This window comes from Halictus rubicundus, chromosome 5 (genome assembly GCF_050948215.1).
Source record: "Halictus rubicundus isolate RS-2024b chromosome 5, iyHalRubi1_principal, whole genome shotgun sequence".
Lineage (NCBI taxonomy): Eukaryota > Metazoa > Arthropoda > Insecta > Hymenoptera > Halictidae > Halictus > Halictus rubicundus.
In genome coordinates this window covers 9,117,357-9,145,285 of record NC_135153.1, presented here as the reverse complement: position 1 = coordinate 9,145,285, position 27,929 = coordinate 9,117,357, and the positions used below count along the sequence as shown (strand labels likewise).

At 51.9% G+C, this 27,929-nt stretch overlaps 1 protein-coding gene across 4 annotated transcripts; it reads right to left on the bottom strand.

Moving 5' to 3' along the window:
- Positions 1-270: 270 nt before the first annotated feature.
- Positions 271-26,303, bottom strand: Tinc (transmembrane protein tincar). 4 transcript variants are annotated; one of them, XR_013082305.1, is made up of 12 exons: positions 25,447-26,303; positions 10,152-10,664; positions 9,845-10,069; positions 9,633-9,764; positions 8,475-9,314; positions 8,205-8,392; positions 7,782-8,122; positions 6,947-7,717; positions 6,316-6,460; positions 5,334-5,540; positions 973-4,803; positions 271-933 (listed from the first exon to the last, which is right to left on the bottom strand). XR_013082305.1 is itself a non-coding variant. In XM_076788205.1 (12 exons), the coding sequence occupies exons 2-12, from the start codon at positions 10,483-10,485 to the stop codon at positions 3,478-3,480; spliced, it is 4,440 nt and encodes a 1,479-aa protein (XP_076644320.1). In that variant the 5' UTR covers positions 10,486-10,664; positions 25,447-26,303; the 3' UTR covers positions 271-3,477. The 4 variants fall into 4 exon arrangements, 3 of the variants coding, with proteins under 3 accessions (XP_076644320.1, XP_076644319.1, XP_076644321.1); XM_076788205.1 differs by having other exon boundaries at positions 271-4,803; positions 6,947-7,145; positions 7,215-7,717; XM_076788204.1 differs by having other exon boundaries at positions 271-4,803.
- Positions 26,304-27,929: the final 1,626 nt, after the last annotated feature.

The window sequence follows — 27,929 nt, the reverse complement described above, 5'->3', positions numbered from 1 at the left end:
TATAAAAGTTTCCGGGGTTTTCCTACGTCGTCTGCACGGTCAATACAGTGAAATCTCGTTGTATGTCAGTGCCAACCTCACGTTTCCAAGTAAATATCAACGGAATTATATTATATTTAGTTTCATTTTAATCAGAAAAATGCCGCGAATGTGTTGGTAAAAGTTTCATTAAAAAATAACGAAAAATAAAGAAGTTTTGTAATTGGATTAGTAGTGGTCTTTTGGTCTCACACCGATATAGCCGACAATGTGTGAGACCTTCCGTTTGAACGTCAGTCATGTTTGTGTGTCATGACTTTCGCGCGGGATGACTCTTAGGTTTCCAGCGTGCCCTGTGTATTTCAAATGGGACGCTCGGGGAGAACCACCGATTTCGTATGAGTGTCAGTAAAAAGAACGGCGGTACTGACATACAACGAGATTTCACTGTATTCGGCTGTGCAGCTAATTCAGCTATATTGCTATGTGTCTAATCCGACTGGTTCGAGTAGATTTTTTCCGCCCTGTCCGTTTCGTGCAACGGTACTCGGCACTCGTGTACAACTCGACAAGGCATGACCTGCTATCAGCGATTTCTAATTTGCGACTCGTTATTCATTCGGAACAAGTTTGCTTGGTCTTGCATTGGAAGATGAGTGCGAGGTGCTGTTCTACGAAGGTCCTAATGTCGGCAGAAGGGTAACGGGCTACGAGTAAAAGAAGACGCGATGGAAGGGTGGAGCGGGGCGGCCGGAGAAAAATTGGTCGATGCCAATCGTTGGTTTACTAACGGTACTCGAAAATACATTTTGAATCAAACACGTACGATTTGCTCGACGCGTGTCGTCTCGCGTCGAGTCGGTTCCGTTGGCGGAAAAAGTGCGTAAAAAATACATGTGAATACGATTTAAATATCCTACTAGACTCGTCTCGACTCGACTCGACTCGACTCGACTCGACTCGTACCGACTCGACTCGAACCGACTCGATCACGTATAAAAAAGACGCCTGTACATTCGATCTGCTCGGAAGCTGGAGCTAAATCGCGATCTTGATTCCATCCCTGCCCGGAATATATCATTCCCCGAGGAAACGTATCTAGCGAGCTACGTCGCGCGACAGATTTCGTCGGCTATCGTTACAACAACGTTCCCGTTCAACACGGTTGGAAGATGCTTATCGTTAGAAACGAAGATACTCGTCGTTTTTTTTCTTTGTTTTTTTTTCTTTTTGAGCAGCGTTTCTAATGTAACATTCGTTAGATTCGAAGATAACGACGATTCGAAACGATAAAAAGATCCTCTAATTCGTCGACTAACCGAAACGTGCATCGTATTTACTTTTGATCTACGAGTGCAATCTTATTTGTAGTTTTGCGTTCGTCCTGTGGAGTTCGCTCTTCGCAGAGCCGAGTCGTTTATATTTTGTAAAGAGCGTTCATAAAAATACTATCATCACTTTTGTTAACGCCTTCGTAAAGCCCCGAAGAACCGTATTTTGTCGATAAACCGTTCGCGTTTCACCGTTCAGCAACGATGTCGTAGAAAGGACAAATCTATCGCGACCGTTCCGCCATGGAAGAAACGTTCATCGTGTTTGTTACGTACTCGTTTGATTCGGCTGAAGCGTGGAGCGATAAAAGTGTCATATCCCACTTTGAACTTGATTGGATTCTGTATCGAGCAAATCTTAAACGCAAACGCAAACGCAAACGCAAATGCAAACGCAAACCTTTCGAAGTAACACATATTACGCCTGTCCTCTCTGCGTGTACGCGCTCTGCGGATCATCTATTTGCTACCCGCGTTTCCCGTTTCGCGCGACACAGGACCACGGGCCTCGAAATCACCGAAAGCGCCGCGCCGGAAACAGCCAACGCGACCTAGGCACTCTCTAGTACTCTCTACCGTCTCGTGCGTCTTCAACAACATTTACAGAGCTGTAAAAACAAGAGATGCGATGGGAAAACATACGTATCACGAGTATTGGCGCGGAACGAGGGGCGCGGATGGGGGTGGAGATACGAAATCACGGTGGAAATTAGCGAAACGCATCGCAGCTCGTAAACGTTGACCCCTGAAATCCGCGAAAGGACGAAATAACGTGGCAGTCGATCAAACAACCGAATATACGTATGTATAATGTATATGTATAACGCTGATCCATGGATCCATAGTTCCGTAGCTCCATAGATCCATAGATCGTCGCGATTAATGGCAGTAGTCGTTTCCCTTAAACTTTTCTATAAGTAGCCGACACGTGCTAGCCTCGTCTAACGTTCGTTTATCGTTCCATCATGAACCATTCCGAGAGACTGAGACAATAAGTCGAGTTTCAACGCGACGTTCTCTTCGCGATTAGGGACGAAAATTTTATCGAATTTTATCGCGGGGTTACAACGACAGACAAGGATCCGAAAAACGCGAATAAATAAATAAATAAATAAATAGAAAACGAAAAGGAGCGCGAGAGCGAACGGTACGCCGAAAAGGAGGCAGGGGCTTCTAACAATTTTTGCAGCGAATACAGCGGTTCGGAGTCTGAAACAGTGGGCACGGTAGGGGCCCCTCAGCTGCCTGCTTCCCCCACCAGCGTCCCCCTCTCTCGTACGTCCCGCCATAGCCGACCCGTACGCGGCTTATGCTGTCTATCCACATCCACGAAAGAGACGTTGGTGGGGGAAGCAAGCAACGCAGGGGCCCCTACCGTGCCCACCACTGGTTTAGAGTGTAGAAGCGCAGAGATGTGAAAGTATAGGGGAGGCAACGATAGTGTCGAGGATGTTATACGAGACAGCACGCGCGAGAAGCGAGTTATTCGATTCTTAATCGTAAATATGTATAGGCAGAATACCCCGAGTACAATGAGAGGTATTCGTAACGAATCGAACGACGCCGGCGGTTCACTGTTCGTGCACCGACCTCGAGCGTTATCGGGGGAATCATCGTTCGGAAACAGCGATTTCAGCGATTCTCGAGTACGAATCACAAGATAAAAGAGCCGCGAGCATCCATCTCGTCGCCAAATAGTCGCGAGACGTCTTTCGTTATCGTGTTCTCGCTTCGTCGGCGTCGCGGTTCGGCGCGGTCCGTTTCGATCGTTCCACAAAAATGTTTCTTTTTTTGTCTTTCTTTCTCTTTTCTTTTTCTTTCTTTTTTTTTCTATCGAAAAGGTTTCGCCAGTTTTCGCGTTCGATGGAGCAGTAAAAACTGGATCCCGAGCTTGCGAGATATGTATGCCACGACGCGTCGATCGTGTCGTGGGTACTGGGAACGCGTTTTGGATATGGTATCCCTCTGAACGTATTGGTCGAAGCATCGAGAAACGGTCGTATTAAAAATAGACGTACGCTCGGATGAAACCCCGTTCTATCTGGTCGGTAAAACTGAAGTGTATTTGATATGTAACATTGCGGTCGAAGCGACTTTTCGAAACGAACTCGAAACGGAACGAAAACCGCACCGCGGCGAAACGAAGCGGAGCGTCCTGCGCGGACTCTTAGTGCGGCAAACAAGTATCGGAATCGCCGCTGCTAGCCATGGAGAAGTTGGCCGAGTCGCGATCGGTATGCCTGATTTGAGCAGCTACCGAGAGTTTGCCGTTGGTTTGCGGCGTTTGCGGGAAGGTATGATGACCCGGTAGCGCCCAGGACTGGGCGTGCAACGGTACAGGGGGGAATCGTTTGACGAACAAATTGCTGGCTGGAGCCGGCGCCGGGGCAGGATGAGAGAGTCTGACGCCGTTGTGGTGCGAGGGCAAAGTGGTGTGCGAGGGAACGGTCGAATGCATCTGCGGGGGGTGCGCGGGATGAACGAACGCGTGCCGAGGCACGGATCCACAGCTCCCGCTGGATCCGCCCATGTGGGAGCCGGCGACGCTCGCGTGAGACGCGTGAGGCAAAGGCATGGTCGAGCAATGAGGATACGTGACGATCGGCTGGGTCGGATAGTGCGGCAACGTGGCGGACGAAGCGTGCACGCGAATATCGTTGCTCTCCGTGAAAGACGTCATTCTCATGTTCGTCGACCGACCGAACGGCTCCTCGTTCGGGTTCAACGGTTCCGTCAGTTTCGCCCTTGACAATTTGCGCCTGATAACCACGGTCGCTTCGTTCGAGCTTTCGAGGATAACGGCGGAACAACCGGAAGTCGAACCGGATCCCGAACCGGACACGGAGCTGGATCCCGAGCCGGGTAGCGTCTCGTTGCCGATCGCGTTTGCGTTTGCATTCGCGTTCGCGTTCACGTTCACGTTCGCGTTATGGTTCGTAAACAACGGCACGTGGTTCGCGTACTGCGGCGAAGAGAACGGCTGGCCCCCGTTGACTACAACGGGGCGCGCAATCGACGGCTGCGACTGCGACTGAGGCTGCGATTGCGACTGCGGATGCGGCAACAACAGGGGCAAGGGCAAGGGTAGTGGCAGTGGCAAGGGCAGCGGCGGCGGCGGAGACGTAAACGCGCAAGTGGGCGGTTGGACGCCGCGCTGCAACGAACAGCTGCGCCACTGTTCTCGCGGCTCCTCGCCGATCCGCTGATCGCCGGTCAGATCGTCGACGCTGGTCGCTCGTCGTTGGCAGCTACCGTTGCTGGCGTTGCTCGCGTTGCTGTGCACTCCGCTCGACGAAGTCTCGCTGTGGCTGCTGCCGTTGCTGTGGCCGGCTGCGGAACCGGTTCCGTTGCCGGAAACTCCGCCGCCGGCCGCGTTGCCCCCCTCCAATGGCGGCGAACCCGAGGAATCCGAGCGGGGCGTCAACTCGTCGTGCGGCATCCCAGAGTCCGCTCGGCGCAAACACCGCGGCGTTTGCCCTCCGTTGCAGTTGGCCTGAAACGAATTCGATCCCCGAGTTCGGATTATCGTCGATGTCGTCGTCAACGAGAAGAGGAACGCGTCCGGGACCGTTTCTTCGTTCCATCGAATCTTTCTCTCGCTGGCGATACAGTGAATTCTCGATATATGTCGACAACACGGGTCTTGCCAGCGTCCAGGAGACATACCCCGAGCCGTGTTACGTTTACACTCCTCGGCGTCCGAGGCCTCTCGAGCTTCTTGGCCCCTCACGGGGTACACCCCGCGGTAGCGGGGATAATTTCGCGACGTTTATCATGCAGGCCTTGACGACATATATAGAGAAATCACTGTACCACGTTCTTTCCAAAGCGCTGTACCACGCGCGCGTCTTTTCGTTGCGATTGCAAGCACGACAACGATGCGACGGAAGAAACGGGTGAGCAAACTATCGGCGCCGCGTATTGTTCGACCGTCGTCTTTGTTATTTTCATTCGTTCTATTCGAATAGTTGGCCCACCCGTGAACAGAACACGGTCTTCAGTTTACGCGAAGCGTGTTAGTACCTGAATGTTAGTGGTTAGCGAAGCAGTGATAACGTCGGTGCTCGGTGCGCGCGTTGGAGTCGGAGATGGCAATGCGAGTGGCTCCGAGGTAGGATCGGACAAAGGTTCTGGAGTCAAGAGAGGCGAGGGATCACCTTCCGAAGGTTGAAGATCGCGATTCGCATTCGCGTAGTATGTCACTTGGTCGTCGTTTACGCACTCGAGCAGCTGTTAAAATTATTGACAGTGGTTAGCGAGCGATTCGATGCGTGCACCAGGAGTGTCTCCTGGCGTCCGAACGATACGGACTTTCCGTCGTGTCCGGAAAGACGAAAGCGAGGACGAGAGTCGGGACTATGGAGAAGGAGGCGAAGCTTGGCTAGCGTGTGGCCCCGTTGATTCCGTGTAGCGGAATCGATAGCGTCTTGGATGTCATGGATGTCATGGATGGTTTTGATGTCTTGGATTTTTTGGATGCGTGCGACACATTCGGAACAAACTGTGTTGGCAACGTCGAGAAAACAAAATATTTACGACAATCGTTGTTAGATTCTGTCGAGGATCGTTCGGCGAACATTCTCGTCGCGTCTACGTTTCGTTTATAAGACTATTATGCCAATGCAAGCGCGAACCATCGAAAAAACATTGTTAGTAGTTTCGAGCATAGGAACACGGATAACACACACACTTTCTTGCATCTTACGTCTCCAAATTTTGTTATATCGTCCCTATCGGCTATCAGCCATCTTCCCCACTGTCGAAGCAAAAGATAATGAAATTAAAAGTCTGCGAAACGAGCAAAGGAAAAGACTCAGAGAGAAAGAGCAAGAGAGAGAGAGAGAGAGAGAGATGGAGTCAAAAAGACAGACGAATAGAATTTATGGCAGACAATGTCGCGAACAGTGATCGTAATGGATCATAGATGCGACAAAAACGACGGAACGAGAAAACGAAAGAATGGAAGAGCGACGAAGCGATAAAACGAACAGAGTATGCTCCGTACCTTGTTCTCCTCGGACGTCGAATCGTCGGCTGGATCCAGAGACGTCATCAACGGTAGTTCCCGTAACGTAGCATAATCTCCGTCATCCTCGGGCCCGCCGGATCCGTCGCCTGCACCACCGCCTCGTCTGGCTTTTCCCTTATTACTGCAACAGCAACAGCGACGCGTCGCGTCGAGAGACGTTACGTTCGATACCGAACCGTCGATCGAGACGTTATTCGCCGATCATTTTATTAACGAGGACAAGACGGACCGTAGACCAAAGGCGGGCGGGTTTAGCGATCGAACCGAGCATGATCCGTCTTATCCTGACGTTGGTTAGCGGGACGGAAAGTTACTGGGACGAGCAGAGGTAGCGTGAGAGAAAGCGCGAGAGATAAGCGACACAACTCTTGCGATACGTCGACGAATATCCTGAAAGCGTTAGCGGCGTTTGGTTCTCGATCGGGCATCACGGTTGATTGCGGTAGGAATAAGAAGAGGAGGAAGACGACGACGACGACGACGACGGCGAGGACAACGATGACGACGACGACGAGGAAGAAGAAGAAGAAGAAGAAGCAGCAGCAGAGGACACAGGTTACAGCCAGATGTACTGAAAGACACCAAGAGGAGGGAGGAGGGTAGTTACCGCGAGCCTGACGTACTAGGCAGGTCGTTAAAGGTGACCTTGGGTTTCAATTTCTTGTTCAGCCAACCCTTCTCGGTGGTCGATGGACCGTGGTTCGCGTCGCTCGGCGATTGCGTCGGCGACGGCCGTAATTTCGGCCTCAACCAGTAGATTTGCTCGTCGTCGGCCGTCGAATCACCGTCGACCGAGTCCGCGTTACCTGTAAAAAGTGATGCGATGATGGCTGGACATATTCGACGAGAAAACCATTCGAGATCAAGATCGTTACCTTGAGCGCGCGCTTTCCTCTCGATTGCCGCTTTCTGTATCACGCTCATGATGGCTTTCTTCGGCGAAGCATCGGCAATGGTGTAAGTTCGACCGTTGCCCACGACGAGCAACGGCGCGCTGGTACCGTCCTCTTCGTCTCTTGCCGACAGCAAATCCACGTCGGTCACGAGTTTGACCGATCTCGCGGACCTCACGGTAGCGCGACCGATCGTCACTCGCAGCTTGAACGTCCAACGGTGCTTGATCGTCAAGCAGATCCACACCAGCAACCAGAGAAGCAGATGGAGCACGGTGGCAACGATGCAAGCGAGAATGGCGCCGTCCAAACTGGCACGGTACACGACGCTGTAATCGTAGAGCAACGGCGCGCTGCAAATCGCGATCGCCAAGAACACGCACAGAGCGGTGCAGTGGATAAAGTATATCCAACTGTTTCCCTCGCGATTCTCCTTCGACAAGATGACTCGACGCTCGCGTTCCTGATTCAAAAACGCGGTGAACCTGTGAAACCGTTGATTTCTTTTTATTCCGATTCCGACACGAATTTTGATTCGCGTTCGCTCACCTGCCGTAAGCGTAGAAATACATGACCATGCTGGAACACAATACCAGGAGGGACGAAAGGCCGAATAGAACAAGAGTGACGTGCGGGTTCAGTAGAAAGTAAGAATCCCCAAAAATGGTTGATATTGTGGCGGTTGTGGCAGTGGTGGTAGTAATAGTGGTGGTGGTAGTGGTGGTGGTGTTGGTGGCGATGGCGCCGGTACCGGTGCCGATGGTGGTGCTGCCGCTACCGCCGACGCTGCCACTGCCACTGCCGCTGCCGCTGCCACTGCCAGAGCTCGAGAACGTTCGATACTGTTGCCGAAGAACAGGTAGCGCTTTCAAAGGTCCCACCACTTGAATCTAAAGATGGACACGACTTTAGGTTACGAAACGAGTCTCTAGGACACCGAATTGGACTTTTGATAACGTCGTCGAAGCTTACCTTGTAAAGCACGGACATTCCAACGTACGCCAATAGACTTTGCGCGGAGTTCATGACCAATTGAACGCTGAAAATCGTGCCGAGCGCCTTGTTGCACGACCAGAATACCGCAGGATACCTCACCGAATACACCCCAAGGGCCACGGCGTAGTTCAAGTATTCCAAAGTGATGGGTCCATAGGATTCGGCTATCGAGATTTCGGAAGTAAACGAGAGATCAGAGAATTCGAATATCCGAGGAAACCTGGAATCGAAAGAAAAAATCCTTACCGGCATCTATTTCGAGATTCAAGTTTTCCGGATGATCCAAATCGGCCAAACTGTTCATCGTTAGAGACAGACTTTGTGCAGTCATATTTCCGTCGCCGTTCGAGGAAGCGAGTCGACCGGGTCTAGCGGTCCCCGACGCGGCTCTCCCGAAACTCTTGGTCTTCGATCTGCTCTTCGAATGATTGTTCCTGAGGATCGGTTTCGCGGTTGGTCGCCTGACGGTGGCATCGTATTTGTCCGTGGTGCTTTTGGCCGTTCTCTTTGACGGACCCAACGATGTACTCGCGGTCGCCGATCCTGTCGCGGCTACCGCCGTAACGGTGCCGATGGTAGTCGCGCTGGTCGTCGTCCTCGTCGTAGTCGGCGGTGTCGTCATCGTCGCCGATCTCGAATCCGTCGTTGTTTCCGTCGGTAACCCAGTTCCCGTGACGGTGGTAAACGTTGGCACCGTCTTTACCGACGTCGCGTAACCGCCTTCCTCCGAAGAGGTTTTCGCGTAGCCACGATTCGCGACCGGGGCGGGACTAGTGTTTAAAAGTCGCGCGTTCGATGGAAGCCGTCCGTTGCCGGTAGAACGAAACGAGTTGGGAAACGTATTCGCGGCGTTTCCGAGACGAGACAAGAGGCCGTCGTCGACGATACCCATTGTACCCGTCGTCGAAGCGGCCATGTCCTTCGTTGCTTCGTCGAGTTCCTCGTTCGGCGTTAAAGTGACAAACGGTTGAGGTGTTATGAAACCGGTTAGTATGCTCAAGTTCACGTTCGGATTCAAGAAACTGGATACAACCAATCGATCGCGGTGAATTACAACCCAATCCAGGTCCGTGCGCCATATCGCGTCTGTAAAAGAAATATATTATTTTGTCGGTTCCTCGTTTCTCGGCGAGATGTCGGATCGCACGCGAAACTCAATCCGAAACGAAAACGATTGCACGGAAGACGTTACGTTTCGCCGAGAACAGCGCGTACGCGGATAAGCGTAGACACCTGGCCGATCGATAGGCGAACGGGAACGCAAACGCGAAAAGCGGTGGTTTCTCCGCGATATAGGCGCGAGCATTCGCTCTTCGACGACGCGACGCGCGACGGTTCGTCTCGAAACAGCCGAATCGCGGAGCGAACAAAGAGAAGCGGCGCGCCGATTCGAACAACGATTACCTTTCGGCAAAAATCCGGCGTGTATGAGCCTGGCTTCCATCAGCAGCGACGGTAGCAGGAAGCACATGGCTGTGCAAAGGTGTACGAACGCTGCCGTGGGCCCTCCGTGTCGCCACAAGTTGTTGGCCAGACCTGGGAATCACGGTGAGAATGAATCAGCCACAGGATAAAGGGGAAACGTGGAAAATGCAAAACGGTGACGTTGAACTTACTGTTGTCGTGGTTGTTGGCGAGCAGCGAGGAAGGTGGATCGCGCGAGCACGCGCTCAGATGACGACCGAGCTTTATTCCATCGTTGGCCAGGTTGCCGAGCTTGAGGAACGCCGCGCCCAGGAGGACCGGAAGTAGAACCACTCCGGTGCCCGCCAAGACCAAACAAGCGTACAATTCGAGTTTCGGAGGCGGTGCGTCCGCTGGCCAGGGTAACGACAAGTACGCTGTAAACCGATCGATGCGTTCACGTCAACGTTCGACCGTAGGGATCGACCAAAAGATGTCTACTCGCTGCGTCTTACTTACCGGCGAATCGTTTCGCGTATCTCAGGCCGATGTAAGCTTGCAAGCCGACCGCCAAGATGCCGTACCAAACCGACCACAAACTGTTCACGTGACCTCTTATGCACGAGTTCCGTTTGGTCGTGACGCGACCGCTGTTGCTGCTACGCGACCTCCTCGGTTTTCCTGTCGCGGTGACGCCACTCGAGTTTACGCTGGACACTATCGGAAGCGGCTTCAGTGGCTTCTTGCATTTCGCTTGGTTCACCTCGTTGTTGTTTTCGTAGCCCATCAAGCTTCCTGTCATCGACATCTTGCTCTGGAAAAGCATAGGTCGGGAAACGGTTGGATTGGTCATTCACGCTTCCGATAAACACGGCGTTTCTTCCTCGTCGACGAGCAAAACTCGTTCGCCTCTTGATATTCCTTTAGTTCCTTTTCGTTCCTGCTCGACTACGATTTCGGCCGAGATCCTTTGGAACGAGATTGGTGCGAGAGTTCCGTCGTTTCCGGCATGTTCGACAGCGACGACAATGCCTGGAACAGAGACGGTAGCGGTTAGCGAAACGATTTCAAATCTTAGAATAATCGAACACGTTCCCGACGATTGTTGTTCAGCGCCACGCGAAACCTTTGTTTCGGCTGGCAAGAGGAAGAGAGAGGGATGCGCTTTTCAGGTGAGAAAATAATAGAGAGGAACGCTCGTCGAGCACCGGTCTTCGGACGGACGCGTTTCCGATGCATTTTCAACACGTCTCTATCTCTCTCTCTCTTTTCTCTTCCGGTGCTGGAAACGAGTAGGAGAAGCAAGGGAAAACGAACGGCGAAACAACCGTTCCGAGAGGCGATCGAGAAGCGACCGTGGCCACGGACAATCGGAGGCGTGAACGCTTTGCACAAAAGCCTCGACAGGGAACAGGTGGGGTTGCTAGCGTACCGTGATAATTCTAGTGCCCTTACGAACGCGATTCTCAGTCCCTAGGTTCTTCTCTAGAACCCCTCGAAAACCCTCCGGCCACGGATTATCCGGCGCCTCTTTCCTACGAGGAGCGTATCGCGTTTGCCGGGACGCCTATCTCGTTTAAGATTCTCGACGCGATAAGACCGTTCATTTTTTCCCGATCGGTCGTGATACTCGATCGCGATGCGTTCTCGGTCGATTCGCGGAAAAATTGCAACGATTCCGTTACGATTCTTCCTCGGAGTTTCCTATCAGGTAATCCGTACCCCACGCTCTACTATATATGTATGTAGGTATATCCTCGTTTCGGCTAAGATACTCCACGCCGCGGAGGAAGCGTACTCGAGGGGGCCGACTGTTTTGTTACCCTTTGCTGTCTCGATTGCGCGCTCCCGAGAGGATCTCTCCGTACAACGCACAAACCTAAACTGTTTCCCCTTCAACGAGCATTTCAGCATTTTAGCATTTTAGCATTCCTGCATTTCAGACGAAGTAGGCACTGACGCGACCACCCTCGTCGGCTTTTACCTCGCCCCCCCCCCTCCCCCATACTTCATATACCCTATGTCTCATGCTCTATGCCCCGCGTCACAAGATTCTGCAACGATGGATTTCGACTTTTAGCTAGTGTAGCGGCTATGAGATGACACGCATAAATAGTCGGTAAGTCAGGAACCGTTGTATGAATGAGGTGTGAATGACACGTTAGGCAATTAGATGGCGTGCGACAGGAATGCGAGCGAGAAAAGCGTGTGCGAAGAGTGCGAGCGAAATCGTCATCATTGTCTTACGAGTAACGAACGAAATCAGAGCGACACGTGGTACACGAATAAAGTTGATTGTAAAATTTCGGGAACAATTGTTAAATTAATCCGTTACTATACTAGTTACTCATACTGGTTTGCACTGTTTTAAAATGCATGGAGAAAGGGGGTCGGGTCAACGAGGCCTCATTAGGGGACGGGGAAGACGAGTGACACGCGTCTAGGTGACACGAATCGTTTGACCGATTCGCCGATTTTCCTCTGGTGCAATGTCATGGGGTCGTAGGATCGAGTAGTGAGGACGAATAAAGGTCGCCGCACACAAGACAGGCAAGACGCCGAAGTTGTTTGGGCGCCTAAAATCGTCGCCCATAAGGACTTAGCGTATCCGCAGATCACTTGAGAGGCGCTCGAGGTGCTCGCAACAAAGGCCGAGTGCCGAAAATCGTCAACGTGCTCTCGGAAGGCCATCTGGAAGCAATAAGACGTTAAAAGTTATGGGCCCAACGACGTCGGAAAAGATTTCTGGCACGAAGACCATTCTTGAATCTAGGTTCCCAAACAACTTCGGCATCTTGCCTGTCTTGTGTGTGGCGACCTTAACGGAAACGGTGCGCGGCGGTGTCGCTGACGAAAAATCGGTAGGAGAATGGTTTTGTCGGCAGGTTTCTCATTCCACGGAGCCCGAGCGGACCGAAAGGGTGGATGTTCGGCGATCGAAGGTGGCTCGAAGATCGGAAGAACAAAAACTACGGAAATAATTGTGAGAGCTGACGGTTCGGCGCTTGCGCTTGCATGACGCAACGGTGTACAAAGTCGAGGTCGCGCCCGGCGACTACTAATCGTCCGACCATCGATCCGTTCCATTAGACCGGTGCATCCCGAGCCTCGAAGAAGCGGTTTCGTCCGGACCAAGAAACGCTGACGAGACATTGGCCTTTCTATTTCCAGGTTTCCTCGAACCGTCCCGGCCGGAAAAGATGCGAACGCGTGGAAACGGAAAAGATCGATGGAGCGATAGAAAGAAGAGGATCGTCGTAGAATCCGTGATCGTAGAATTCCGAGGCGGAAGCGCGGCGCAGCGTCGTCGAGCAACGGCGGATTTCTTTTCGGGCCGAACGATCCGCCTCGTGAGTCAGCTTGTCGCCATGGTTACGAAACATCCCTCGATGTCGGCTACCACTTTTCGAATTCTGCTCGTCGATGTTTCGCGGCGAGCCTCGAACAACACGGTCGGTCCATGACAATCGATTACGATAAAACTTTGAAGCCGCCAAACAGCTTGACGGTTCACGCTGAAACGCAACAGAGCGTTCAAAGACGTCGTGCCGAGCCGCGCTGATGTAAACCGGAGTTTGGGAACATCTGGTTCGCGCGCGCGCCTTCTGCTCTCGTGGGAACACAAAATGCCAGCCTCGCCAGGTTCTGAAAAACGATCCCGAACGAACGACAAACTGGTAATCGGATATTTTAGCTCCGTTTTTCGAACGCCTCGACATAGTTGCTCTCCCGATGATCGATTAGGCCAGACGATGGACGTTTCGTGCTCCCGTCGATCAACCCTCTTCGGAATTTCAATTCTCTGGACCGCGAGGCGTAGTGAGGATAATTCTGTGACATTTATCATCCAGGTCTTCGCGACATATATAAAGAAATCACTGTAGTTCCATCGGACGATTTCGCAAAAAAATGTTAACGCTATAAAAGGTTTTGAGGCATTGATGGCTACTTCCTGCGACTTGGAACGAATATGATGTCGACTGAAACATCGCCGGATATCGGTCGAGGACCGATGCCGAAGCGCATCGAACACCCCGATGATCCACCTTTATCAGATTCGACGTGGTTCGAACGGAAGGTGGCCCACGGATGGATCCTCGACCTGCATTCGCTCGTCGAGAACAATACGGAGAGACCCCTTCTGTTTGTCGGTCAACACCGAAGGCATCGATAGCGTCGACGAGTAGCGGGTAGTTGGCAGACTGCCAGCGGCTACCACCTTGTTACCGCTTTGAAATCAAACGCGTTTCATTATCGCCGTGCGATATGTGGTGTATCTACGCGTATGTAGGTATGCGTAGACTTATTGTATAATATATACGTGTATCGTATTGTACACGTGGTACAGTGAATTCTCGATGTATGTCAACAGCACGGGTCTTCCCAGCGGCATGTATCGTCTAGGAAACATGCCCGAGCCGTGTTATGTTTACACTCCTCAGCGTCCGAGGCCCCTCACGGGGTATACCCCGCGGTAGTGGGGATAATTCCGTGACGTTTGTCATCGAGGCCTTGGGGACATGTATAGAGAGATCACTATAGTCAGACATCGACAAGGAGATATAGCGCCGCATCTCTCTTAGTTCCTCCTCTGTCCTCGCAACCACAGATTTACCTGGATCCGAGTGTTCTTCGTGGTGGAACCATTTGGCAGAGGACGACTTTACAAACGCGACTAGGGAAGGGAGAACGAGAGTCCGAGGACCCTCACGGGGTATACCCCGCGGTAGTGGGGATAATTCTGCGACACTTATCATCCAGGCTTTGGCGACATATATAGAGAAATCACTGTACTTTGAAGGGGACACCAGGAATGATACTTCCACCCGTTACAGCACAAGGTCGGATACTTTTCGGACAGACCACGTATATCTGCTTGATTACAATTGAAATTCTCGGCTCGACTCGACCCGACTCGACTGGTATCGCATCGGAGCGTTATTTCCAGCGATCGATCGGCTTAACCAGCCTAGAAAAGTTTGCGTCGCGTGGTTAAGCAGGACCGATGAAAACAGTCACGAGGAGAAACGAATCGCGGCGCACAACAGAGGACATAGGACTTCCCGGACTATAGCTTGCAGCGATTCTCGAATATCTACATAGCGATTGCCCCATCCGGGTCGACATCGTAACAGAGAAAATATCGACGAATTAAATACTTTTTCGAATTTCGACGAGTCAAACCACGATTCGACACGACGCGGCGATACTTTCGAATGGGAACGAGGGAACAATGGAGATCGCGGTGACGGTGTTACTCGTGAACCGCGAGTCGCGGCTCGCGAATCGCGAGCAAACTGTAGCCGGAAATCGATTTTCCATCGAAACGTCTACACCGCGCGATACCTCGTCCCGTGGCTTCAGGAATCCTGATTTCCTGCCTGTCTTTCGCCGAAGCCGACGCGACGCCCGCGCCGCGCCGCGTCGCACCGGCCCATAGCAGCTCGTGACTTTTTCGCGCCACTGAAACAAATATCTCCTACATGAAATACGCGACATACGAAGCATACGGAAACTCGATCGAAACGAAGAATCGGCTGACGCCGCCTCGTGGAACGTCGGCGCACCTCCTATCGATTCGTCGCTTCGCGTCGCGCCGCCGCGTCGCGCGGACGGCACCTAGCTTCGTTTTCGTCGCCGTCACCGTTACCGCCGTAAACACGGACGATCGTCGTGCATTTTTCTACACCGTGGCCGCCGGTTCGGAAAAGGGGAAAAACGGCGACCAAAGTTATACGATGACTGCCGATTCCCTAGCGCGTCAACGGGACCACGCGAATCGAATCGACTCTTCTCTCGGACACCGGAACAGCCGAAACTCGATTCTCTTGTTTACCCGCTTTCTCGCTGAGCGAAGAGGAAGGTTTACGATAATGATTCCCAGAAATGTTCGTATTCCGATGGGCAGCGATGAGTCACGAGCGGAGCGAAGATTCTCTCGAGGTTTCCTCGGGATCTCCTCGGTGACTCATCTCCGAGATTCACCCTCGAACGAGGTTCTCGAATCTCCGCCGCACCCAGCCTCCCAACAGCCGCGAAAATACTCGCGTCGTAGTTGTTGTCGTGGTCGATATCGTCGATACCGTTCGGTATCGAACGACTCGACGCGTCGAGTATTTCGATTCGAAAGAGTAGCCTTTCAATTTAATACACGATCGATCGAGCTTCCTGTCCGACCGAACCAATTAACTTATTCGATGGGGTTCATCGAAATTTCATGCCGCTTTATCGCCGTTCGAACCGATCGGAGAATCTGATCAAAGAGATTCAGAATGAAAAACGCGGGCGGACGCGGAGCAGTCGCCTCTCACAGTGCCAACGGTTTTGCGCGCGCCCAGTAATTAGCGAAATGGTGGAAGAAACTGGAAACGGGGGATGGTGGACCGTGTCGACGTCGTTTCAGGTCCAGTCCATTCCCGAACGAATGCGATTCATACTTTTGCAAGGATAATCTTTTACATTTCGCGAGAAATCTTTGCGACGAGAAATCCAGCCAACGGGATTGTCCTTCCCGTTTTGTCTTTTTTTGTTATGAGAAAATCTAGACTGAATCCGATAGTAGCGAGACCATAATCTTTAGTCGAGGCGGGCCAAGCACGATCGATGGCAATTTCTATTCTGATCATTCTTCTCCTTCCGTATCAGTTCCTCGACTCGCGGTGCGCGTTCGGACAATTAGCGAGGGAGGGAGGGAGGGAGAGAGGGATAGAGAGAGAGAGAGACGAATTGCATCTCCCTCCATATCTACCATAATTTCCCTCCGACCTTACTTGCCGCCGTCCCTCTCTCCCTCCAACCCGTGCTCCATTCCGTTCTTCCTATTCCGGGTTCTCGACTCCTGTTTCCCGTTTCCCGTTTCCCAGTTCCCGGTTCTCCTCGCCCCTCGTGCCCTCCCATTTAATCAATACCCGATGCAGCACACTGCTAAACACCGACAACCTAAATGGGCTCTATACACGATCGGATACCGGTACGTTCGCAGCATGGATTCCGATCGAGTTCATCCCATGCAAATTCGAAACAATTGCAAATCCGCGCACAATTTTCTCGACTAATTTCGGAGATTAAAAAGCAAAGCCGCAGCACTCGTAACTCATACAAGCAGATACAGCGAATTCTCGATGTACGTCAACTAGACGGGTCTTGCCAGCGACATACATCGTCCAGGAGATATATGTTTTAGAGATACAGTCAATTCTCGATGTATGTCAACGACACGGGTCCTGCCCAGCGTCGTGCATCGTCCAGAAGACGTACCCGAGCCATGTTATATTTACACTCCTCAGCGTCCGAAGCCCCTCATGGGGTATACCCCGCGGTAGTGGGGATAATTCCGCGACGTTTGTCATCCAGGCCTTGGGGACATATATAGAGACGTCACTGTAGTCAGATATCGACAAGGAGATATAGCGCCGCATCTCTCGTAGTTCCTCCTCTGTCCTCGCAACCACAGCAGGGCCCGCTCTAGCGTTTACGACGCCCCGGGCAAAAAAACAAATTGCCGCCCCTTTTTAAGCACTAAGCACCGCGCTGAACAAAATGACCTTTTTTTTTAGCAAAATTGTCTGGCAAGGATAGTCTGAAATTTTCTATTAATTGAATATTTAAAACATCAATATTTTTCTCACACTTCTCACACAGCCAATGCCAAAATGGCGCCCCGGGCAAATGCCCGGGTTGTCCCCCCCCCCCTAGAGCGGGCCCTGACCACAGATTTACCTCGATCCGAGTGTTTTTCGTTGTGGAACCATTTGGCAGAGAACGACTTTACAAACGCGACTAGGGAAGGGAGAACGAGAGAACGAGGCAATTGTGGTTGATCGGATCGGAAGGGTAGCAGGGTCGTTGGGTCGTTGGGTCGTTAGGTCGACACGACACGACCCGATGCCGCACCAATCAAAGATGCTCAACGTTCGTCTGAAGAGAATCGAGAGACGCGAGAAAGCGGGAGCGTCACGCGCCTCCGTGTACACACGCGTATACGTAGACTTACAACGTTGTCACGTTGACGCGCCGCGTCGCGCCGTCGCGCTGTCACGCTGACACGCTGTCACGCTGTCACGTTGCAGCGCGTGCCTGTACAAGTCGCCCTTCCGTTCGCGCCAAAGTTACGCTCGTCCGTTTCCGTCGAACAGTTTCCAAATACGATTAGCAGAGAGCTTAGGTAACTGAAACGGTTTGCGGAGGGTATTGCGCGTCGCCGCGCGTGTACCGCGCGTCCACCGTTCACCATCCAACGGTATGCGATACGATGGTATACGTAGCTCGATGGGGCGCGTTCCCCTCTGCTAAGGCGAGCACACGAGGCCAAAGAAAATAAACTTTTCTCAGCGCGCGATCGTAAATACTCGCGGCGCAGGTTTATCGCTGTAAACAGCAGCAGCAGCAGACCCGTTTCTTTGTTTCTCGCGCGTTTCCATGGCGGAAACGAAAAGGTAGCTCTTATTCTCTCTCCACGGATAGACAAATCCTCGCAATCTCTTCGGATCGGAAGGAAGGTAACGCGCGAAAGGGATCCACGGATGTCACGTAGACGGGGATCGACCGTTTCGACTACGAATACATCGGAAGACGGTACACAAACACGCGTGTACGCGTACGCGTACTCGTATGTACCGTAGGTCTGACACGCATCGATGATCCGATGCTCGGCAATCGTGTGCCTGAAACGCGTTCTTCTAAACTTCCTCCCGAGTGGCTGTCGCGTGTTCGTCGCGCGCGTCGTTGCCTGTCGGGGCGAGAGAATCCGTGAAAGGCTCGTCGATTCGTTCTTATCTATCTACCGTTTCGTTCGATTCGATCAGGTTTCATCGACAACTGGACGGAAATTAAATTGGACCGCGAATCGATCGAAATCCGGCGAGAACCGATAGAACGGTGGAATCGATACCGCGTTTAGGATAAAGTGTAGGTTCTGGCTGGAACTCGACCGCGTATGGCGTACACGTACACGGTGCAGAGTTTCGCGCACGCGGAAGTAGGCATACGTATATCTCGAATCTTCGATACGAAGATTGGGGATACGACGGGTTCCTAGACGAGTCGAGCAAACAAACGAAACGGAACGGAACGGGAAGAGGGTGCCATTTCATATACCAGCAGGATTTACCTTCCTCGAGCTTTCCATTTATTTCTGCAGCTCTCCCGCCAACCTTTACGTACGTTTTCGGTCCTTCGTGAGCGTTTGCGTTCGCGGCGATCCCAACCAAAATCCTGAAATGATTGCTTTTCCGCGGGCGACTAAAAATACAGGACGAAGGGAGATTCGAATGATTTCGTCGATGCGCCATGGAGCGGCCTAACCTTTGCGAAGAACGAAACGGAAGGAATCGTGGTGGGTCCCAAACGTTCGATACGATGGGTGCAAAAGCTGGAGGCTCGAAGGGCTAGCGGAGAAAATACAAAGCTTATTTAAGCGGACCCCCTGTCGATGGTAATTTATGCGCGGCAACGTGTAATTTTGTTCAAGGTCCGAGCGCGTCGACGGAAATAATCAGCGCGTTCGAGACGGTAGAGCGCGACGGGAGATCTCTCGGATTTGTTCGAATATCTCGACTTCCGGTCGAGCAACCTCATCGCGCCTATGCTAATTGCCGGTTCTGTGCACGCGTAGGGAACTCGCGTCCTCTTCGAACCAAGTACAGTGAATTCTCGATACATGTCGCCAAGGGCTGGACGATAAACGTCGCAGAATTATCCCCACTACCACGGGGTATACCCTGTGAGGGGCCCCGAAGCTCGGGAAGCCTGGGCCCCGTAGTCCCTCACGGGGTATACCCCACGGTAGTGACGATACTTCCACGACGTTTATCCTCCAAGCCTTGGCGACATATATAGAGAAATCACTGCATTTGGATCCGGGCGCGCGGATCGCACCTCCATCGATCGGGAGATCCACAAAATACGCGAAAAGCTCGGGGCTACCGTGGGTTTGGTCCGAACAACGGCGAAAACGGACAAGTTCCATATCCGAGGGAATCGTGCGAGCACGATAAGGGAGACCGAACGGGAGGAGCGAGACGATCTATAAATGGAGCCGGTAGGAAACGGAACGAAACGGGAGGAAACGGTACGGAGCGGAATATGAAAAGCAGACCGAACGACTCGACGCGCATCGGAAACATCGTCTCGTATCAACTGGAAAAGGGGCGAAACGCGGGAAAGAGAAGCGAAATGGAAAGAGGAGGGAGACAAGCACCGGACAAGTATCGCTGGAATACAAGTTAGCGCGGTTACGCGTGGAAAGCGCGCATTCGGAAGCAAACGTTTCGAGGCAGCAAAGCAAGACCGAGATGGCAGTGGGACAAGGAGGGAGCGGTACGCGGCACTCGAGCCATTGTGCACCGTGCACACGATACGCCGCGTGTATACCTATTCCGGGCTGGAGTCGACTCGACTAAACTCGGTGCGAAAGGACCAAGCATCTTTTGTGAAAGATAATGGGAAGTATTCAATTAGTCTGCGGTTGGCATCCGACGCTTCCTTCGCGATTGAGAAACCACGAAGCCGTGGAACCGTCGCGATCACGCCGAAATTAGTTAACTAAAAATCTTTTCGTCCACTCATCTCGTCCTCCCTTTGTCCGAGTAGGAAGGTACACGGCGTGGAAATGCCTCGATCGAACGTTAATCCAAAGTGAAATTTTAAACCGCAAATTCGAACATTGGAGCTGAAATCTTCTGGAGTCGAGCGGCTCTCAGAATTCGAATGTTCCTGTACTCTTTATCTCTATTCGCTTCCGACCATTGTTCCGCGTCTCGTCCTTTCGAACGACGCAACGAGCGTTCCCCATAGTTCGTGGAACGCTACTTGCGGTTGTGCGCAAGGACGCGACGATGGGTTTTGATGTCGCGACTCGCCGACCGGTGCGGCGTTCACGGTAAATTAATTCGCGAAATTAAATACGCCTGGCATCGAAACCGACCCGACCACCGGCCAAAGGGGTATTCGATTGATAGGGGTCGGGACGTGCGGGAATCGGGAAAGCACTTTAGGTAATTGGATATCGGTAAATCTCATTAGATAAACTCGACGAGTACCCACGCGCACGGCGACAGCTAGGTAGAGGGTAAACACCGATAAACCATCGGCCGTACAAGCGCAGCGCTGCGCTTTCGAACGGCCGCGTCGCGAACAATTTCAATCCTTCGAACCGTGGACACGGGCGATTATTCGTGACGCGTAACTCGACGCACGTTACTCGGGAGAAATTCGATACGGCTGGTGTCGGATTGCGTGCAAGTGGGTTGAAAACGCGCGAGAAACAACGTGCACGCGCAACCTACGCCCGTTACCCATGGAAATGGGAAATTTCTATTTTGCCGGGAAGACGAGGTATCGCATCGGCTCGGGTCGAAGAGAATACACGGCAGAGAGCAGAGAGCAGAGAGGAGGAGGAGAATGCAGCGGGAGAAAAAAAAAGCTAGCGCGAACAAAGGGGTAAGCGAAGAGAAGAGAGATGCATCGCGCGACGTTGTAGGGAGATTACAGGCTTTGCGGTTCAGCGTCTCCAGGAACCAAAAGAGACAGGGGGAACTGACGTGTAATTTGCAGGAAATTAGTTCCTTTGAGCGAGACGACGGTAAACATCGGAGCCACCTCGCCCCTTGACCCACATTCTCGCGTCACTGTCAAGTTCTCGTACGATTATAGCTAACTGCTCGACCACGCGGAAACCGAGTCGAGATCGTCCTTTGTCTTGCTCTCGCAGCAGCGAGGCGACGCCGGCAACGACGACACCTATTGTCGAAAACGTTAAACGATTCGGAGGAATCGTTTCGCGTTCGTAAAGTGGCCTCGCGTAGTCGCTGGTCGGAACCTGTGCACCGTTATTGGCCGATCGAGGAAAAGATTCCCGCCAACCGGCAATCAACGAGTCGCGGAAGCTTGGCCCCATCGACGCAAACCGGCTGTTCGTATCTCGCGATAAAGATATATCCGCGATACGCGTACCTCTTCTGCGTATCGACGCAAACGGTGTGATCGGCGTGTCGTTGTGATCTCTTTCGTTTCGGTTTCCACAGATAACACGTTGTACGCGCCCTTATCACTAATATATATGTAAAGAAATGGTATTTCTTTAGTACAAATTTGACCGCGCTTCGCGCGTTGTAAAGCATAGAGTGTAGAGTGGCTGTAGAGTGTCTACTGTTAGAGAGTAGAACTAATACAAGAGATAGATAGATAGATGATTACGTAACAGAGCACATGCTCATGAATTAAGAGTAATAAACTTTAAATGTCGTTTCTTGGTTTACAGGGAAACAATTTCTATTTTATCTTGAAAATCCTGTGTAATAGATAACTGCCTTACATATATATATATATATATAAATATTCAATCATTATTTCATTCCCCTTCAATAACTAATACTAAATAGTTTAAATGAAACATTAATCTTGTAAATTCAAGATAAAACTTTTTTTAGTCTACCCTTGCCTACTATGCGTCTACTCCAATGCTCCGCAACTGCCGTGCCGCGGCACGCTACAGTGTTTTCTCGATATCTGTCCCAAACCGATAACAGTCCCAGAACTGTCCCCACTGTCGCGGGATATACCTCGTGAGTAAAACTTTTTTTAGCGTACCCTTTTTTATCATGCGTCTACTCCAATGCTCCGCAACTGCCGTGCCGCGGCACGCTACAGTGTCTTCTCGGTATATGTCCCAAACCGATAACAGTCCCAGAACTGTCCCCACTGTCGCGGGATATACCCCGTGAGGGTCCACGAACCGAGGCCTCTGTCCTTTTCTACGTTCGAATCTCCTGGACGGTATATGTCCCTGGCTAGACCCGTGTTGTGGACATGTATCGAGAAAACGCTGTAGTGTGTATTATTAATTATACTTTATTGTGTTTGTTGTCCAATAAAAACGTATTATTGTAATTCATGTATTTGCAAGCTTTTGCTTGTGGGGTGCCGTGGAGGATAAAAGGTTGCGGAGCGCCGGTCTATTCGATCGTGCCCGCACGAGGGAAGTCGTTGTTTTTCCGCGTATTCTCCGCGACTGTGTCGGCTCGCGCGGAGAGCTATAATTCGTGTCAGTAGCCTCGAGCAGAGCCGCGGAGCTATTCTTTGGTCGGCGTGGAACAGGAGGCGTTCCTTATCGATCGGTTGGAAATAGCGTTGCAGGTCAGCACGCAACTTTTCGCGTTAACCGTTATCGACCGTTCGCGTACGAAGTTTGACAGGCAGGATTCGCGCGGCTCGTTGTTCGCGACACCCATTGTTATTTCTATCTCTCCTTTTCCTTCCTGGTCAACTACCCTGAGCCTATTCGAGGGGAGCAGGCGAAAACGAAGAGCGAGAAAACCGACGGAACAGGGACGAAGAAGACGAAGAAGAAGAAGAAGAAGAAGAAACGAGGCGAACGAACAGGCCAGGCCGGTTACCGAGAACGCGAAACCAGCGTGGCATAGGATGCACGATAAGTGTTGAATTACGATAAACTGCTGGGAAACAATGGGGCCCGTTGGGGCAACGTGCCCGAAAGCGTGTGCAGCCGGGTTTTGACTATCGAGTTACCGTCTACGTCTACGGCGCCGTAACTGCCAACGAGGATAGAACGAGAAAGCGGACCGCAACGGCAGGAACAAAGTTTCCCGTCGGCTGACCGAGCGCGGGAGACTCGATTTTCGGTCGAAAAGACGAACGATCTTGTTCGTTTCAGCGCCATTGCCGTCCGGACTGTAGGTACGATAAGTACGAGTACGAGGACGAGAGCAAGAGCGAGAGCGTGGGCGTGGCGAGTACCGACCGCTGCTATTGGAACAATAGCTCCGAGAAGACGAGGCGAAACGCTGTGTTCAGAGGCGCGAACTCTAGGATTAGGTCGGTAGTCGGGAACGCTTCCCGGCAACGCGTTGTCGTCGCGTTAACAATGAATGGTTCCATTTGCTTACTTTTCCTTCATTTTTAATGTCCGAGGAACTACGGAGCCACGGAGCCACAGCGAAAAATCCAAGCGAGCAGCGGAGGTAGCACGAACGAGAGTAGAAAGGAAAGGATCGCATACCTGTGGAGCAGGTGTTCCATCCAAGACCGGCTTTTCGTTCTTTCTCTTGGCGCGTATATCTACCACCGCAACTCGCTCGCACCGCCTCCGACCTACGTATGCGTGTCCGTGCACACAGGCACACGTTGATTACCTTGGTAAAAGATCCGCACTTCCGACGCGCGACGCGACGCGATGCAACGCAACGCAACGCAACGCAACGTCTTCATCCAATGTCTCGACTTTCTTCGAGATCCAGCGATAAATTTATCCGAAAAGGAGAGCAGCTTCCCCAGTACCCCTTTTCGTTCTTCTCGGCACGGTGAGGGCGAACCAAACGACAAAAATAACCCCGAAGGTTTCTCCTCTCCACCAGCCCGACGAACGCGCAACCAGGGAACGGAGCATCCGGTTTTCAAGTAACGCGAAAGAAAACGAACATCTTTTTCCTTATTACACGATGGCAACCCGCCGCGAACTTTCGGCTTCCAAGTGAATCGGTAAACCGAGCACCGTGTAGGGTCCACGGTATCGGCCATCGAGTTGGAAACATTCGCCGAAGGTCACTTCAAGAAATCGGATCGGATCGAGTGCCTATCGCATCGTGCCGTCTCCAGAGTCCGGCCTCGGTCGATTTCGCGAAACTTGCAGCTATTTCTTGAAGAATCCTCGACCCACATAATAGGAAACTCGCGGCAGACCGCTGCACGCTTAACCACGAAACGCCCTTCCACCTTCTCCCTTCGAAGACCGGTATATTTGTCCGCGATCGGCCGTGGCACTCGTAACCACCGATCGCGCCGATAGATCGCCTAGATCTTTCCCTAAAAAGAATCCACAGTGAAATCTCCTCCGAAAAGTATTCGGACGATGGACGTGAGCGAGTTCCGAGCAGCGAAAAGCGAGAAGCATGAATCGCTAGAGCCCCGAGGCACGTGCCAGTAGTAGCGCAGCGCCAGCACCAACAATTATTACGCAACACGGTAACGATGAATGAACCCGAGAGAACTTGACGGTAGGCTGACTTTCACGGGAGTAGACGAAGCCAATTATCAGCCTTCGATGCACAGATGCACGCGTCCCGTTGCGTACCGACGCGTCGCGTCGTTCGTTAACACCTGAAACGAACCGGTTAAACGCGCGATTGCGATTGGCCGCGGACCGATCGATAAAAACCGAGCAAAGGTTAAACGACGGCGTGACGAAGAATCCGTAGAAATGTTGGTCCTCCTCGCGGTCGAAATCTAGACGCACGAGTCGGGACCGATTTTCACGCGCAACCTCCACAGAAACCTGTTTACGAGACAAAATGTTGGGATATACTCGAATGAGGGTCAGACGCTGAGGGTCTATATAAACAGGGTAAACAAATTCTGTCGGCAGAGTTGTACTAGGACGATCAAACGCCGAGGGTCTATAAGGGCTAGATACACAAAAACAAGGTAAACAAATTCCGTCGGCAGAATTTGGTCACCCTGTTTTTCAGTCTAGCGTCATTACACCGTCACCGTCTGACCTTCCTAGTATAATCTGACCCTAAATCGAAATAAAAATCGACGCAAGGGGTTTGGATCGGTAGTAGTGGGGCACGCCGCGCTTTGCTCCAAAATGTTGCCCCACTCGTAGTTGAAGCGGAACCGCGCGGAATAAATCAGTGACGGTAACGAGTGTAAATCCTAGGTACATATACTCGGACGTTGGTTAATTGTCCGAGTAACTCGCGTTTCCGCGATATTCGCAAGGAGCATGTTCGAGGACATAAAAATACGTGCGCGTGTCCACGGAGACAGTCTAATGAAAAGAGTCGATGCCTCTCACCTTTGCGTATCGAGTTCGAGTCGCACGACGAAAAATATAGGTGTCTTCGTTGATCCCAGGGATTCCCGGTGCAGCAATATTCGTGGAGGCCTAACTGTCACCCCGTGGTCCGCGTATCATCGCCGATCGCTTGGGATTTCTTTGGACGCGAGCGACGCCGGAACCGTAAATGCTGGAAACGCTCCGGAACGTGTATTTACGTCGCTCGGATTTCCAATCGTACGTCGGCACCACCGACGACGTCCGGAAGGCACGGTCCAAATTTTCCGTGTCCCCTGATTCTCAGCGACTCGGTGCGATCTATCATGACCGATCTCGTCGAGCTACGGCTCGGGAACCTTTCGCAATTTGGCGCAACACCGTGCGAGTCCTGAGCGAGACCTCTGGTCGAGATTCGCGTGACAACGGGGTCGGGCATTCGCGAAACGTTCGCGACACCGGCCACCAACAGTTGTCGCCGAGTCGGACCCCGTCCACGTCCGAATCGCGAGACGGAAACCGCAAACGAGAAACGGGCGACACGGTGCTGTGTTTCGCGTCGCGAGAAACCAGGCAAAACCGAACGGAACGGAACGGAAAGGAATGGGAACGCGACACGGCTACGGCACTGTGCACAACACAACGCGACACGAGAGGCACGAATAAGAGTACAGGGTACGAGGCACGAGCACGACGCTACGCGTTCTACGTTCACGCTCGTTCTGAGGGACCCGGCACAACGATGGTGGCGGTGGTGACGGTGGTGGCGGCAGCTCGAGCGAAACGCGCACCCGCGCCCTCGCGTCTCTCATTGGTCGGTTGGCGGCTGTCGGCTGTCGGCTGCCGGTCGCCGGCCCTCGCGTCGGTTGCCGGCCACCGCGTCGGCCACCGACTATCGCACACCTTCCTCACGGGGGGGTTCTCTAGACGCGCCCTGGCAACCATCGCTTCAACTATTTTATCGACTTTCTTCCTCCCCGAAAATTCGAATGTTTTCCATTCTCAACGACGAGCCGATCTACCCGCGATCGAATCCCTTCGACTGTCACCGATCACGAGAAACGGTGCACATAAACTTGTTTTTGTGCGGTAGATAGGGACCGCATAAAAGAAACCGCACAAAAAAAAATATTCGGAAACTTCATAAATAGCTATAACAAATAATTTTGGACAACATCAATACAAAAAATCGCACAGAAAAGAAATCGCATAGAAAAGGACCACACAAAAACAGGTTTGTTTGAATTCTCGTTATATGTCAGCAACACGGGTCTTGCTGTCATTTATTGTCCAGGAGACACTACAGCGAATTCTCATTACGAGTCAGTGCCAACCTTACAGTTTGGAGTCAGTGGAACTACCCACACCACACAGCGGTGAGGGTAGTATCGCTTGACAGGTAGTAACATTGTATCGGACAAAGACATTTTCTTAGTCTTCTTGTCACTATCGCTTAGTAGTCACAGGCTCTTATGACTTGTAGACGGACATGGCTCTTGGGTTTCCAGCGTGCCCTGTGTATTTCAAATGCGACGCTCGGCGACAAGCTCAGATTTCGTCTAAGAGTCAGTCACCAGACCGACGCAACTGACTCCTAACGAGAATTCACTGTATTCTTCGATCCGCGCCGAACGTAGAAAAGGACAGCTAGACCCCGCGGTAGTGGGGATAATTCTGCGACATTTATCAGCCATGCCGGCATATATAGAGAATTAACTGTATTTCACTGACATATACAGAGAATTCACTGGATTTCGAGCGCGAACTGGCCCGTTCGTTCGCAAGCGGGGTCCTCGAAATCGTTTAATACAGATTCGCGAATCGAAAACTGCACGGCAGGCTCGTCCGAACAACCAAAAAGCAGTGTATTCCCTCAACGAACTATTCTGGTACTCTACTCCACGGCGAAGCGTACCGTTTGACTTCAACTTTTTCAATTTGTGAGTTCCGACGGCGCAGAGAGAGAGAGAGAGAGAAACAGAGAAAAAATGAGATAGGAGAACCAACGAATGCTACGTGGCGCACGAAAGCTACCATCGAACGACGAATTCGTCGACAAGTACCTCGCGATATTTTTTTCATCGACGACCATCTTTCCGGATTAGGGTCAGATTACATTAGGCAGGTCAGACGCTGAGAGTCTATGAGTCTATGTGTCACGCTGGACACAAAAACACAGGGTAAACAAATTCTGTCGGCAGAATTTGGTTACTCACTTTTTCTGTTTATACCCTCTCTGCGTCTGACCTGCCTAATAGTGCCTGACCCTTAGATTTACGCACAGCGGTTCGCGAGTCACCGTCGATGCAACTTCGACTCCTCATCTGCGAGGAACAAGGTACGTACATAACTGCGTTCGCTGCGCTCGTTAGGCTCGTTGCACTGGTTGCACGCGGGAATATGCGAGTTCCATAAAATCAGAATTACCGCCACGTCGCCTTAACAGGCCTTCACGGCTTATTAACATAAGGTGCGCGTCAACGCGGAACGGATCGGAACGGAGG